This window comes from Rattus norvegicus, chromosome 15, assembly GCF_021556685.1.
Source record: "Rattus norvegicus strain SHRSP/BbbUtx chromosome 15, alternate assembly SHRSP_T2T, whole genome shotgun sequence".
NCBI classification, from domain to species: Eukaryota; Metazoa; Chordata; class Mammalia; order Rodentia; family Muridae; genus Rattus; species Rattus norvegicus.
Genome location: NC_141548.1, coordinates 15011120 through 15027618, shown reverse-complemented (window position 1 = coordinate 15027618; position 16499 = coordinate 15011120). Strand labels below are relative to the sequence as shown.

At 41.6% G+C, this 16499-nt stretch overlaps 1 protein-coding gene across 2 annotated transcripts in view; it reads left to right on the top strand.

Moving 5' to 3' along the window:
• Positions 1-16499, top strand: part of Synpr (synaptoporin) — a 326780-nt gene that overhangs the window by 180375 nt on the left and 129906 nt on the right. For both annotated transcript variants that reach the window (XM_087586532.1, NM_023974.1), the window contains 1 exon segment: positions 7589-7713. In XM_087586532.1, the coding sequence (XP_087442658.1) occupies positions 7589-7713 (125 nt within the window).

The following is a 16499-nucleotide window of genomic DNA, read 5'->3' as shown; positions in this document are numbered from 1 at the left end:
GCATAGCTTGGGCACACACAGTGTTTAGTGTCATGAAATGTAATGTAGTGTAAGTGGTATATCAGAGACACCTATGATAATCACATATAACACAGACAAAAGGATATAATTATTTTGGGGGAAAGGATGGTGCATGTGTATACATACATGTGTGTATGTACATATGTGGTATGTGGAGGTGACCGTGTATGCAGATGCACACTTGTGTAGAAGTCAGAGTACGAACTCAGATGTTGTCGCCCAGGTTTTGTCCACCTTTTCTTGAGACAGGGTCTCTCACTGAACTGGATCTTGCCAAAGAGGCTACTGACTGGCCACAAGTCCCAAGAAATCTGCCTCTCTTCTCCTGAGTACATGGTTATTTTGTACCTTGGACATGGGAGTTCAAGCTCTCATACTTGCAAGGCAAGTGCTTTATGGACTGTGCTATCTACTCAACCCCATGGAAAGAAAGATTGATACACTTGGTTTCAATATTCTCCAACTAAATAGAATTCGACTTACTCTTAAGGACCAATTTGCATTTTATTTCCAGGGAAATATCCAATTTGAGTCTTTACAATATTGGTCACAAAAAGTCTTTGGGGTCAAAATAGTTCATGTGGGTTCATTAATATAAACTGATGGCTGGAGGGCTGCTTGGCCTATTTCCTTGAACAGTTCTCTTTCAGTAGAAGAAAAATTGAAAGGAGTATTAAACAAAGTTTAGTCAAAATGGAAGGTTAAGCTGCAACGTGCTCTGGGGATGCTAGTGGGAGTCAAAAAGTTAGAACTCTGCTATGGAAAGTTCAGAGTTTGGTTTGCATTGGCAAAACCTTATACTATGTAGGTCTTACTTTTCCACCACTAGTGTTGAAGTTATTGACTCTAAATAGCTCTGCTCCTAGCAATGCTCTTTATGGGTACTGAGGACAAGTCAAATCACAAAAGGAGGGGCTTTTCGGAGAGAAGGAAGGGGAAGGATTTAGATCCCTTGATCTTGATCTGTGGAAAGGTTGAGCTATTCAAAAGTAAGAAAGCCAACATCCCCAGCTGTGAGAGACCAGCAATTAAAAAGAGGGACTTGTAAGTATAATTGGCATAATCTACTCGCAGCAGGCTGTTCAAATATTTGGAGCAGCACGACACTAGTCCCTTCTCCCAAAGGAAGGCCTGTGTTGCTGTGAGGGGAGACTGGGATGCTGAGGCAAGCATCCAGCTTTGTCCTGCCAAAGCTCATTCCGCCCATGAATTCAGACTGAGATAATTTTCACTTAGCAATGATCAATGTGACTTTTTGGTGGTGCTCTTTGGTCTTATTTTCCTCATCTGTGAGATAAGGGTATGGACAGTTGAGTGGGCTGATTATATACTTACAGGAGAAAATGCTGAAGTGTGTGTGTGTGTGTGTGTGTGTGTGTGTGTGTGTGTGTGTGTACATGCAATTGTGTGTGTTGGAGTATATATGTATTCTACCACTTCAGGTGTTATTCCTTAGCAGTCATCCATCATTTGCTTTCAACAAGGTCTTTCATTGTCCTGGAACTTTACCAACTAGGCTAGCCTAGCTGACCAGCAGACTTCCAGGGAAATACTTGTCTCTGCCTACCTACCATATCACCATTACTAGAACTAGGGTCACCCACCACACCACCATGTCCAGTATTTTTATTTTATTGTTTGGGGGATCCAAACTCAGGACCCTAGACTCACGTCCCAAGCTCTTGATATACCAAGCCATCTCCTCAACCCCAAATGGGGATATTTCACTATTCCCATTTTCATCAATATACACTAGTATGTACTTTTACTATAAACTAGATAAATGACTAATTGAGTAAAAAATGAGTGAAAAAACAATATTTATATTGTTGGACACAACCCTAGCTGAATGAAGATTCTAGCCCAGGGTACTGGACACAATGTTATACAGGAGTGCCTCTTATTCTACAGCCCTCTTCCCTGTCTAAGCTCAGGTAATTTGACAGTAGCTTGGAGTTGACAATGGTTAAAATGTTTATACATGGAAATTTGCACACAGTAAGTCACAGCTAAGAGATCTGGTTGTTGGTAAGCACAGCCTGTCAATGACATGAGCAGCAATTTTCCCATCCTCCTTCTTGCCATTCTTCCTACTCTCACCCATTTATTCCCAAGTAATCTTCATGGCTGAGGTTGTACACCAGACTTTGGGGAGAAATCTTTTTCCTGGCTAAGCTGCACACTTTACAAAAACCACTACTTAGCCTCATATCTTGTATTCTTTCAAAATATTGCTTTCAACGGTGACTTTCCAAATAGCCAGGAGGGTCAATAGCATTGCTGCATGATATTCCTTTTAGAGTCGCTGCACTCCCATAAAGGAGCTGTCTGTCCTCCACTGAGAGGGAAGTTGGTGTCACTCTGTGCAGCAATGTCACTTTTGCTATGCGTCACAGTTCACAGATATCTATTAAACCATGGGATTCAGACCAGAGCCATCGATCATTCCAGACAGAAACAAAATGAGAATTCATTATGGGAGACTTAATTTGCTCTCCTGAGCTCAGAGGAGGTGAATGATTAGGCCAGTAGTCATGACGGACACTGATTATCTTAGAATATGCTGGAGAACTAGTTTTCTGTTTTGAGAACTGGGATTCCCATGAAAAATGGTAACACAAAGATTTTATAATGCTATTTGGATAATTAGGTGAACCTTGTCCCACGTCACACCTTCAGTAGCCTAGAAAGGTGAGCCAGCGCACTGCATTGTGGGAAAACAGGCACTGAGTTAGCCGAGGGCGGATATGCAGAGCCCAGAGTGTGAGTAACTAACACATATTGGTTGTGTATATACAGGCATCCATGAATGCTGGGTCCTCATTCTTCTCCACTGCTTGCAGCCCTTCTAGAGTCATGCCAATTGAAATGATTGCTCAGACTCTGCTCGCACACAACGTTTCCACTGTCACACCATCCTTTCCTATTTTTATCTGTCCTTGGTTATTGTAGGACCCACTCCTAGATTTTATGTTCCCCACGATGCATTTTGGTCATACATCTTTTCTACTTCCCAGAGGAGGATCTTGTCTGTGTTGTGAAATGTTGTCTCATAAAGCTGAGCATCCTCAGGACAGCCTCCGTTGTCCCGTGTTTGTGGCGTTTCAGCCTTTAGGTGTCAAGCAAGGAAGACTCTTGCATCTGGCAAAGGCCTCCTTCTAAATTCCTCAATCTACTCATCTAAGGGAGAAGAGGGGAAGAAATAAAGGACAAGAGAAAGAGAGGAAGAAACAGGGAGAGAAACAGGGAGACAGAGACCAGAGAGAGACAGGAATGAAAGAATATGGATGAGAGGGGAAAGAGAAGGGATATAAGACCTGTTCTCTTTTGTTAGTGAGATAGCTGTCTGTGAGAGAATGAGGAGAAAGTTGGAGAATGCCAAGTTGCTCTCAGGATGGGTTTCTGAACAGTTTGACTGTTTACTCTCATGGCAAACACATTGCTTCCCGCAAAATTGTAATGCTGCTGAAATGCTGTCTCAAGGAGTCTGGACATCCTGATTCTCACTTCCACTCCCCTGTCGGTGAGCAGATTTTCCTCTCTAGTCTCAGTGTCCTGAGCAGTGTGAGATGAATAGCATGGTGTAGCAATGAGAAGAAGGCAGGAAAATGAGTGGGTTTCAACATTTGTTGGGGGCTTAGTATTCTTAGCAACCCTGTGAGATGCAAACTATTATCCCCCCCTTTTCACCATTGATTCGATGGCCTTCATGAACTTCTCACATCTTCCCTCCTTGCACCTGTCTCTTTTATTGAAAACCTTCTCTATCCCAATTTTTTTCTCCCCTCCTCTCATTTGTTTTCCAGATGTTGGTTTAATGCAGAATCCTCAGGCATAACTTTCTCTCCCACTCTCTTCTCCAAGCATGTGACACAGAGTGCAATTATTTGTATAGCTGGGCAGAGACGTGATCTTTTTCTGACATACCTGACTCTCCGTACTTCAATCATGGTATATATAGTAAATATCCCATTACATGCCTATTGAATGAACCAGTGGGTTAGTCTTGTCTTCCCAAGAACTGATGTTCAGAAAATCAGGAGGGTTTGCCCAGGGACTCCGGGCTAGGAAAGAGGCTCAAAGTCAGATGTGCTTTGTTGTGTCACCCAAGGTAAAGGACTTAGGGCCCTGGAAAAAAGCCACCACACCTTGCTCTCCAATATCAGAGAATTCTACCCCCTCCCAGACTAAGGAGCCTTTAGTCTTCTCTTTTCACTCTTTTGATGTTTCCTATTCCTTAGATGGTATATTTTGATGGACTTGATTTCACTTTTCTAAGTATGGAATTACCCATCCCTGTAATAAGTTATTCACACAGCAGGATCTGACGCTCCCAGTGTTCTGTTTAATCCTTGCCCAGCACATATGACTTTGATATCAGTCATATACTGAGATTTCTGTTTCATCACAGCAGGGAGTAAGAAACTTAACCAAAAAGCTATAGGTATATGTAACCGGAGTATGATGCCTCGTGTCTGCAAATCTTGATAAAGACTAGAGGAAAAGTCATGATGTGCGTGGTCTCCATAGTCTAACTCCTCCTTCCCATCCATGCACAAGTTAGTAAATAACCATCACTTTATCTTAGCTCATTATGTAATGCTAACCATAGTATCCTACTAAAAAAGTCTTAACTGTATATCAAGCACTTACTATAAAATTAGCACAGAGACCTTATTCTAAGTACTTTCTTAAAGTTATTCAATACAGAAACTAACAAGAGTTGTTCTTATGCCATTCAGCTGCACTATAAGGTCCTCGAGGAATTTTTAAATGCAACTTTTTGACATGATTATGCTAATCTTCATACATGTACACATGAGGGAAGAGTAGCACACAGGTTAAGTGTTTCATAGATGAGAAACTGTAAGGAAGGAAAGGTCTGTCTCCAGAATGCTTTCAACCCCACAACTCCAATCTTTGAAAGAATTCTCACCAGATCGCCCATCTTCACATGCTACAAGGAGGTAGGATAGTCTGATCAGGAGATGAAGTCTAGATGCAAGCATTGAACAATTAGCACTGCCTCTTTCTCGTTCCTGTTGAAAAGCTCTCACAGAGAACTTTCCCTCGGGATGGAGACCCTCCAACTCTAAAGACCAGACCGAGACACCACAGGATGCAATCAGCAAGAGGATTTGGTTTATTGTCGGGATACACAGGCACAGGCACCTGCGGGCGCTTCAGTCACTCGGGGGACTGGCGCGCCCCACGGGACCAAGGATGGGCTTTTTATAGGATTCTGGGGAGCAGAAGCAAGCATACAGAAGTAGATGCATGGTTACAGGGATATAATTGGTGGATTCTAATGTGGCAAGGGTTCAGCCCGGGGGCAAGTTTCCTAGTTACCTTCTTGGAACATAACGGCTGACTCGGCCCCCCAAGGGTTCAGCCCGGGGGCAAGTTTCCTAGCTACCTTCCTGGAACATAACGACTGACTCGGCCCCCCCACCAGGGTGTGGGACCTCTCCCGGGGCTTTTCTCATTGTCAGGTGCTCAACCGCAGTCGTCCTGTTGCCAGGCCTTCAACCAAACGTATCCTGCTTGGCAGCCGCTGTGTACTCAGTGTTCTAACCTTTCCCTGAACCAGTCATCTTAAGTACAGCCTTGCAAAATGGCGTTACTGCTGCTAAGCTGGGGTCTTTCACTGTCAACACTCAGAGCTGATGGGAAGGGAGCAGTGACGTTTCTCTGAAGCCTGAGCGCCAAGCATCATGTGGGATTAGGGAGTGGGCTGGAGTGGCTGCTAAATGTCCATCCATCCCTGAGAAAAACAAAACATAAAAACAGATTTTCTTTTCACTGTTTAACTGTTAGTTCACTAGAGCTGCGATGTGTGTGAATCGAGTGAGGGATTAAGTGTAAATTTCCTGCTTTATGGTCTGGAACAATTTATAACCATATCCACTATTTGCAATAATAACATTCATTAGCATTTACTGAATATTCACACTGTGGCCCGAGAACCCATTCTGTTGGCTCCACGGGTCACAGGTCTAACAAGTATGAATCCATTTGCTTCCAGTATGCCTAATGTATTGTTTCGCAGTTTAAAATCCGATTTTGAAAACCAAGAAAACTGACACCTATATGCGAAAATGGTCCCCAAAGCACTGCTTACCTTGTGAGGGTTTTACACTGTATTATTGTCATTAACCAGTCTTTTCCTATAAATGTTAAATATGCAATGGAGGAAGACAATTCTTCCTTTTTATTGGATATTTTTATTTCCATTTCAAATGTTATTTCCTTTCCCAGTTTCCCATCCATAAACCCCCTAATCCCATCCCCCTCCCCTTCTTTTATAAGGGTGTTCCCTCTCCCCAACCACACCCCCTCCTGCCTCCCCACCCTGACATTCCCCTACACTGGGGGAGAGGGGGGTGGAGGAAGACAATTGTTAAGGTGTTTTCTACTAATGATGCATCTGGTAGATAACATTCATCTACATTTTGAAATTTTGGGACAGACACCACACTAGTGCCAGCAGTTTTCCCCTCTGTAATTGTCTGGTTCCTATCACAAAGAGTAAAATATGTCAAGGGATTAGTATCAATACTGTTTTATTTATGGGGAAACTAAGGCATAGTGATATTAGGTAGTGTACCCATTATAATGTATTACAAGCCCTGCACTTAATCCACACATAGCTCCCCTCTCTGTACAAAGTGTACTAGTGTTCCTATTACTAAAATAAATTGGAAGCTTTCAGTATGGGTTAGTTTGAAGTGCATTGGCATGGCTGTCTTTGGACATGAGCAAGAATTCCTTTAAATTTAGGTGGACTGTAAAATAACCACATCTAACACTGCCTTACTTCTTCTGTTAGGAAACCCCAACCCCACCCCAGCATACCTTGGTGACATTTCTCTGTCTAGAAGACTGCTATGCATTCATGCTTCAACTTTTGGGTGTCTTTCACACAGATCCATTTTTCCATCAGGAAAGGGTATGACATTAACTCATAACATCGGATCTTCCAATACTTAATTTAGAAACAGCAGCCAACACAGAGATATAACCATCTGTGGGGATTTGAGGCAAAAAAACCCGAGCTTATATTCTGTGAATGAAGACTCTTCCTTATCTGATCTTCAGTCTCCTAGTTCTAGATTTCTGAGGCCATGATTCTACAGAAAGATACCTAAACCATTCCAAAAGAAAAACCACATTTATTAAAAAACAAAAACAAAGAAAAACCCAAAAACATGCAAGTAAATATGAAAAGGGGTAAGGGGAACATCTCTCTGTAGGCATCCATGGGTAACTTCCAGTTTTTTGTCTATGGAATTCTGCCATCACTTCTGTAAGGCATGGCGCTAAACGTCACACTGTCATTATTTTTCCCCTGACCAAGCAGCATTTCTCCAACTCACTTGTCTGCTCTTTGGAGCCCCTCCAAGTCTTCTGTGTTCATCCTCTTCCAGCTCAATAGGACATAGTGCTGATGCTACTGTGCAGAGGGCTACAACCTCCATCCACTAAACAGTGAGCTCTGAACTGACTTTCTCTTAGACTAACATCATCCTAATCGCTGCTTCTTCTTTTCTTCTTTTGTTCTCCACAGCTTTTTGCAATCTTTGCATTTGCAACATGTGGCGGCTATTCCGGAGGCCTGCGGCTGAGCGTGGACTGCGTCAACAAGACAGAAAGTAACCTCAGCATAGACATAGCCTTTGCATATCCATTCAGGTAAAGATCGGTCCTCAGCCTCAAGGCATGAGGCTTTCTTCCTTCTGTAATTTCTGGTAGAAAAATGTTGGCTGGGTAGGAAGAAATTCTGCTTGAAGCCATAAATTGTCATTCCTAGAGTAGTTCCACACTGGAGAAAATCTACTAACTATACCTTCAATGCAGTATTGACTGTCCCCCAAAACTAAAGCCTCATGTGATGGCCCAGTGTGGAGCTATCAACCCAGAGATCTCACTTATACAGTTATTTTCTATTATCTTAAAATGTCTCCCATTCTATCCAGAAGTGTGAGTGTCTTAGTTAGGGTCATGACTAACGTGAGTTTTATAAATGACAACATTTAATTGGGGCTGGCTTACAGGTTCAGAGGTTCAGTCCATTATCATCAAGGCAGGAGCATGGCAGCATCCAAGCAGGCATGGCTACATCTTCACCCAAAGGAAGTCAGGAACAGACTGAGCATCCTCAGGCAGCTAGGAGGAGGGTCTCCAAGGCCACCCCCAAAGTGACACACTTCCTCCATCGAGGCCACACCTTCTAATAGTGCCATTCCCTGGGCCAAGCATATGCAAACCATCACAGTGGGTTACCTGTAACTTTATATTGACTGTGCAATTCTGGCTGATAATGTGTTAATGATATTGATATCTAATAATGTATCTGTGTGCAGATAAATACTGCTTAGTTGAGTACCCGCCCAACTGCATTTACTCATCACAGTGACAACTGGAGAGAAGTCCCATGACTGTTATCAGTTATATCCTGGAACACTGAAGGACAAGTTTATTTTTTCCTTATACTCTCTCTGCTACCAAGAGTTTGAGTCCACCTTGCTTGAAATAAATTCCTATCTCTATTGTTCCATTTAAATTAATAGAACCAACCTTTCAAAATCTTTGTCACCTCAGTGCCTGTTCCATGACTATAAAACGATGGCCAGATGCCCTTCAGAGCTTGTTCCTAGCCTCACAGCTTGTGGCTCTCATCCAGATACCTAATATAGACTAACTTCATTCAATTTTAAAATTGTTTGTTCCTGTAATTGATATCAATTACCTCTGAGGGTATATTTAGTCAGGGTTCTCTAGAGTCACAGAACTTAGGGAATGTCTCTATATATTAAGGGAATTTATTGTAATGACTTACAGTCTGCAGTCCAATTAACCCAACAATGGGCAGCTGTGAATGGGAAGTCCCAGACTCTAGTAGTTGCTCAGTCCCACAAGGCTCGGTGTTTCAGCTGGCTAGAATCCTGAAGAAGTAGGCTCCAACAGATGTGCTAGCAAGTAAATGCAAGCAGGCAAAGAAGAGTGGATCTTCCTTCTTCCACTGTCCTTATGTAGGCCTCCAGAATAGGTATGGCCCAGATTAAAGGTGTGTATCAGCACGCCTGAATTTGGAACTTACTCTGTCCCAGGGTGGCCTTAAACTCAGAGATCTACTTCCCCCAGTTTTCTGGGATTAAAGGTTTGTACTACCTGGCTGGGGTTTAAGCTTTTCATGGTCATTATGCCTCAAGATCTGGATCAAAAATGTGTGCCCTCCATTTCTGGATTATAGTTCATTCCAGATGTAGTCAAGGTGACAACCAGGAATAGCCACCACAGAGGCGGAGGCAACTTTCAACAGTGTTTTAGTGTGTTAGTAGCGTACTTTCTTGCTCATTTCACTTTAACACTAGCTTCTATGGGCCTGACACTATAATTACAAAGAAAGGCTAAATCAACCTTTCAGCTTTGTGTAAGCAACTAAGCACAGTATTTTCCAGAGACATTTCACGAATTCCTATAACACTGTCACTAAAGGGAAGGAAAATGAAGGAAGGAAAGGGAGGAAGAGGAAGCAGGGAGGAAAAAGAAAGAAGATAGGAGAAGGAATCTGGGAGTATGATGAGACAGACTCAAGGCATCCTTTATAGTGCTTCATCTTTCCTGTGTACACTTTGAATCACCAAAAGGTTCATTGTTTCCCAAATGCATTTCCCATTGAAATTCTTCTTCTCCTTACTGAGTAATAGAGAATTCACAAATTGTGGGATCTACACATTTTAAAAATATATTTGCCCCATAAACATTTCCTAGTCTAAGACAAAAGTGCTTGTATTCACACTCAGTGAAGAATAAGAAGTGATGCTTTTACCAACATTCTGAAGACTTAAGAGTAGAACTGACAGCCATTTTCAAATGCCCTCAACCTATGCAGGCTCGAAAATCTCCTAACTTAGAAGAGAGGATAAAGCTCAGAACTGTTAAGCATTTCTCCTTGAGGGTTCACAATTAATATTTGTAGTGTGGTGTAAAGAGTGTGAAGATGCCAACTCTTCTGGAAAAGTTTCCAGAAGAGAAAGATGAAGAGAAAGACCAAACTAATACCTGTTCATTGATCAATGTTCATAAGCTAGGACTTAGAGTTCTAGCTAAGAACTGTCAGTGGCCGGGCAGTGGGACTGGGATGTTCAGCATTATTCCTGGGCTAACAATGTCTGCATTGCTTCACCAATGGTCCGTGACTAAGATCTAGTAGGAATGGGTAACCTGAAGGTCAAACCTTTGGTCTGACAACTGCCTAGTAAACACCACATTAGGCACATGGTTTCCTAGTCTTACCCTCAAGGTAGAGAGATATAATTAAGAGAACCATCAAAGTGAAAAGCCAGCAACTGAGCTCAGGTGGGATGACAAGGAAGGGATTCATTTCACATGTGCCTGTGAGATATAGAAAGTCTTGTCAAGCAAACAGTTTCCAGATGGGCTTCTCCATTGCCTTCCCCAAACAGCGGAGTCACGCAGTTAGCATGAAGGGCATCTGAAGAAACTAAGTAAAGTGGTGGGGTCCTCTCCCCTTTTATGGATAGCAGTCCCTTCATTTGTAATGCTTTTACTAAGGATCTGAAACAAAAATGTTCAACCTTTGTTTTTTAAACCCAGAAGTTTCTATCAAACATTACCTTCTCTAGGAGTTTATATGCCAACCAATTAAACCATTGAAGCAGAGAAGGAAGGAGCCTGAGATACCTCCCCACCCCCACTCTCTCCCTTCCAGACAAATGGCAGAAACTATAACTACTAAAATATAGTGCACCATCTTAAATAACACCTGAGGACCTCAGGTCTCCCAGGAGCTATGGAAACCCCGCTGTTTTTGATGAAGAAGGAAAGTAAGTTCTGCCTCTCTGTTTACCATGTCTGCAGTTACTTCTCATCTGCTCCCACAGCGCACCTTGCTCTATTGTCCTAGTAACATTCATCGCGAAGAAGCATTTAGCTTGCAATTTCAGCACCATATTTGAATACTGTGAAATGCCATGCCCTTCTCCGGTGGAGAACATTCTCGAGAATAAGCAAGATTTTATACAGGTTATTATGTTTATGTAAAACTCAATAAGCCACTGTCAGTGATTTTTATCTTGAATTAAGATGACAGCCTTTAGTAGCTTCTAACTGCTTTGTGTATTTATAAACACAAGGAAGATGTAAACTCAAGCCCCAAGTCACTGGACCAAAAAAAGGTATTTTACGGATGTCAGATCAGAAGGACCTACTTAGCTGGTTGTCAGACATGGACTTCAGTTAATAACATAAAGTCAATTAGAAAATTCTAGGCAATTTTCAAAAGACTCAAATGCTGCTCCTAGTGAATGTACCAACAAAAGTGTACTTTCCCTACACCACCACATGTGCCCACGTTTGCTTCTATTGCTAGCTGAGAGGATTTCTTTTCAATAATACATCATTTTACTGTAGAACTAAAACACCTTCCCCATGACCTCCATTTTGGCCTGCGGTCAAAGAAAACAAGTGATGCTTAACTGTTTTCTCATCCCCTGTCATTTGTTACTGTGGAGTGGAACATGCTTGACATTGGAGTCAATGAGTGGGGTTCTGGCTTTCATATTCTTAGCATGTCCTTAATACACTGATGTATAATGCAACACTGTTCACTTTAATACTTAGTATATGTCAAGAGCACCCACTAGAAGAATGTGCACACTTTGGGCTAACACATGAATGCAGCATGAAGGAGTTATGCATTTCAGGAGCTATGTGTGGGGGTTGGGAGAATAAACAAATTAGACACAGAGCAGTTTATAAATGTCGAACATCCATAAGGTAAAATGCTAGACAGCCATTAAAAATATTTTCCTCAATGGTATTTAAAGATGTGTGAGATGTTTCCTGAACAAATACAAGGCCTTGTTTGTGATGCTTTGTGTTTGTTTTCTCCTCGATTGTTGGAATAGAAATTGTGGATTGCCACTTTTTAACCTGCCCCTTTCTCATGTCTGGCTGTACTTTGAAGTGAGTGCAAGCCCACCCTTCAGGAGTTTCCTCTGGTTATTGGAACTTGCTGGCATGCCAGGCATGGCAGGAAAGAATCACTGTAGGTGATTCTTAAAAAGGAGATGTCTTTTGACTCACAGTTGCACAGGGTCTTGGTCATGTGCCAACCACCATGAACACCATTTTTTATCCTCATCATGATGAAAAGAGACCCTGTGCGACTTTTCTATTGAACAGACAGACAGTGGTATCTATTTCACAGTATTGCCGCAAGTGTTGAGAGAGGCATTCCTGCAGAATGTTTAACCAAAACCTGACAATCAGTAAGGTTTCTTCTAGTGTACTATTCTCTCATTTATCATTAAATCAAGGTAACTGGGAATTAGCTAGAGAGCAGAAAAGATAACTGAAGCAACAACAACCCTGAGACAATTGTTTTCCCAGAATGAGAGCTTCTTCTACTTTCTCTCTTCATACATGCAAGCATTAGAAGATAAACAAATTTTACCTTCGCACATTAATTACCTTGTTTTTACTGCTCCAGTGTTCCTAGGGTGGCTTATTATGGGACCTTTGTTTTTCTTCTGAAACCCTCCCAGACTAGCAGAATGGAAAAAGCTGTCACATTAACATGCTATTGGGGAAGCTATTTAGCATCACTAAAGGCAGGAGAGGAAGATTCAGCCTGAGCTGAATTTTGAAAATGAGGATTCAAGGTTGGAACAATCCATTAATGAAAAGACTACATTAGCACTGGCTGACCAGGATCTCTTCCCCTTAAATGAGTCTACCCTTGCTTTCTGCTTCCCCATCACTCTTTGGAACATTTGAGTAAGTGTGCCTAAACAGGAGAGCGGTGACATCTGGGCCTTTCCACAGGGTTACCAGTTCTGCCAGAACCGATGTCAAAGGAGATCTTTCTCCTGATTCATACGAAGAGGAAGTGGAGATAAATTATTTTTTTCTTCCTACTATTGAGTCAATTGGGGAAGTAACAATAGAAAGGGATGCAATATTTTCCACCTCGTGTTCATGAAATGCTGTGCCTACAATAGTCACTTTGTTATGATTTTTCATATTTTCACTCTATTTTAATAAAGTTTCAGAAATTTTGAGTTTATAACATCTCGTTTTAACATTGCACCTTAAAGTTAATTTTTTTCCAGGGTCATCTTTTCCCCATGTTTTCTTTTTTATTATTTATTTTTATTGGATATTTTATATATTCATTTCAAATGAGATTTCCTTTCCCAGTTTCCTGTTCATAAGCTCCCTATCCCCTCCCACTCCACCTTCTTCTTTAAGGGTGTTCCCCCTCTCCAACAACCCTCCTTCCTTCCTCCCATCCTGATCCTAACATTACCCTACACTAGGGGAGTCCAGCCTTTGCAGGACCAAGGGCTTCTCCTTCCATTGATGCCCTACAAGGCCATCCTCTGTTACATATGAACCTGGAGCCATGGGTCTGTCCATGGGTAGTTTTGGGTGGTGGTTTGGTCCCTGGAGGCTCTGGTTGGTAGCTATTGTTGTTGTTATGGGGTTACAAGCCCCTTCAGCTTCTTCAATCCATTCTCTAACTCCTCCAACTGTGACCCCCATTTTCAGTTCACTGGTTTGCTGTGAGCATTTGACACAGTATTTGTCATACTCTAGCTGAACCTCTCAGGAGACGGCTATATTAGCCTCCTGTCAGAAGACACTTCTTGGCATCAGCACTATTGTCTGGGTTTGGTGGCTATATGTATATGGGATGGATCTCCAGGAAGGGCAGGTGCTGAATGGCCATTTCTTCAGTCTCTGCTTCAAACTACATATCCCCTCCTATAGTATTTTCATTCCCCCTTTTAAGAAGGATTGAAGCATCCGCACTTTGTTTATCCTTCTTGAGTTTCATGTGTTCTGTGGTTAGTATCTTGGGTAACTCGAGCTTTTGGTCTAATCTTATCAATTAGTGCATACCATGAGTGTTTTTTTTGTGATTGGGTTACCTCACTTAGGATGACATTTTTGAGTTCCATCCATTTGCCTATGAATTTCGTAAAGTCACCATTTTTGATAGCTGAGTAATATTCCATGGTGTAGATGTACCACATTTTGTGTATCTAGTCTTCTGCTGAATGGCATCTGTGTTCCTTCCAGGTTCTGGCTATTATAAATAAGACTACTATGAACAGAGTGGAGCATGTGACCTTGTTATATGTTGGAACATCTTTTGGGTTTCTGCCTAGGAGTGGTAAACCTCTGGTAGTACAATGTCCAATTTTCTGGGGAAACTCCACACTGATTTCCAGAGTGATGTTCCCAGCATGCAATCCCAGCAACAATGGATGAGTGTTCCTCTTTCTCCATCTCCACACCAGTATCTGCTGTCACCTGACTTTTGATCTTAGCCATTCTGACTGGTGTGAGGTAGAATCTCAGGGTTGTTTTGGTTTGCATTTCCCTCATGACTAAGGATGTTGAACATTTCTATAGATACATCTCAGCCATTCGATATTTCTCAGCTGGGAATTCTTTGTTTAGTTCTGGACTCCATTTTTAATGGGTTATTTGACTCTCTGGAGTCTAACTTCTTTTTTTGTTTATTTTTTTCCATTTTTTAAAAATTGGCTATTTCTTATTTACATTTCACATGTTATACCCTTTCCCAGTTTCCTGTCTATCAGCCCCCTAACCCCTCCCCCTCCCCTTCTATAAGGGTGCTTCCCTCCCCATCCATCCCCTTCCCATTCCCCCAACAATCCCTTACACTGGGGTTTAACCTTGGCAGAACCAAGGGCTTCCCTTTCTCCTAGTACCCCAGCAAGGCTATTCACTGCTACATATGCAGTTGGAGCCCAGAGTCAGTGCATGTATAGTCTTTGGATAGTGGTTTAGTCCCTGGAAGCTCTGGTTGGTTGGCATTATTGTTCTTATGGGGTTGCAAGCCCCTTCAGCTCTTTCAGTCCTTTCTCTAATTCCTCTCAGTTCAGTAGTTTGCTGCTATCATTCACCTCTGATACAAGGGAATAGGGAGGCAAAGTTTAGAGCAGAGACTGAAGGAAAGGCCATTCAGAGCCTGCCCCACATGTGACATATATATATATATATATATATATATATATATATATATATATATATCTCCACCAAAACTAGATAAGATGGATGAAGCTAAGAAGTGCATGCTGACATGAACCAGATATAGGTCTCTCCTGAAAGACACAGCCAGAGTCTAACTTCTTGAGTTCTTTATATTTTGGTTATTAGCCCTCTATCAGATGTAGGATTGATAAAGATTATTTCCCAATCTATTGGCTTCAGTTTTATGCTAATGACAGTGTCCTTTGCCTTACAGAATCTTGGCAGTTTTATGAGATCCCATTTGTTGATTCTTGATCTCAGAGCATCAGCCATTGGTGTTTTGTTCAGGACATTTTCCCCAGTGCCCATGTGTTCAGGACTCTTCCCAACATTTCCTTTTATTGGTTTGAGTGTATCTGTTTTGATGTGGAGGTCCTTGATCTACATGAAATTAAGATTTGTACAGAGCAATAAGAATGGGTTGATTTGCATTCTACTACATGTTGACCTCCAGTTGAAGCAACTCCATTTGTTGAAAATGCTGTCTTTTTTCCACTGGAAAAGATCAAGTGACCATAGGTGTGTGGGTTCATTTCTGGGTCTTCAATTCTATTCCATTGATCTACCTACCTGTCTTTGTACCAATACCATACAGTTTTACCACTATTGCTCTGTCATACAGCTTGTGGTCAGGGATAGTGATTCGCCCAGAAGTCCTTTTAATGTTGAGGATAGTTTTCACTATCTTGGATTTTTTGTTATTCCAAATGTATTTGCAAGTTGCTCTTTCTAACTGTATGAAGAATTGAGTTAGAAGTTTGATGGGGATTGCATTGAATCTGTAGATTGCTTTTGGCAAAATGATCATTATTTACTATATGAATCCTGACCATTCATGAGCATGGCAGGTCTTCCCATCTTCTGAGATCTTCAGTTTCTTTATTCAGCAACTTGAAGTTCTTGTCATACAGATATTTCACTTGCTTGGTTAGAGTCACACCGAGGTATTTTATGTTATTTGTGACTATTGTGAAGGGTGTCATTTCCCTAATTTCTTTCTCAGCCTTTTTATCCTTTGAGTAGAGGAAGGCTACTGATTTACCTGAGTTAATTTTATATGCAGACACTTTGGTAAAGTTGTTTATGAGGCTTAGGAGTTCTCTGGTGGAACTTTTGGAGTCACTTAAGTACACTATCATATCATCTGCAAATAGTGATATTTTGACATCTTCCTTTCCAATTTATATCTCTTCGATCTCCTTTCTTTGCCTGATTGCTCTGGCTAGGACTTCAAGTACTATCTTGAATAAGTAGGGAGAGAGTGGTCAGCCTTGTCTAGTGGGATTGCCTCCATTTAGTTTGATGTTGGCTACTGGTTTGCTATATATTGCTTTTACTATGGTTAGGTATGGACTTTGAATTCCTTATTTTTCTAAGACTTTTAA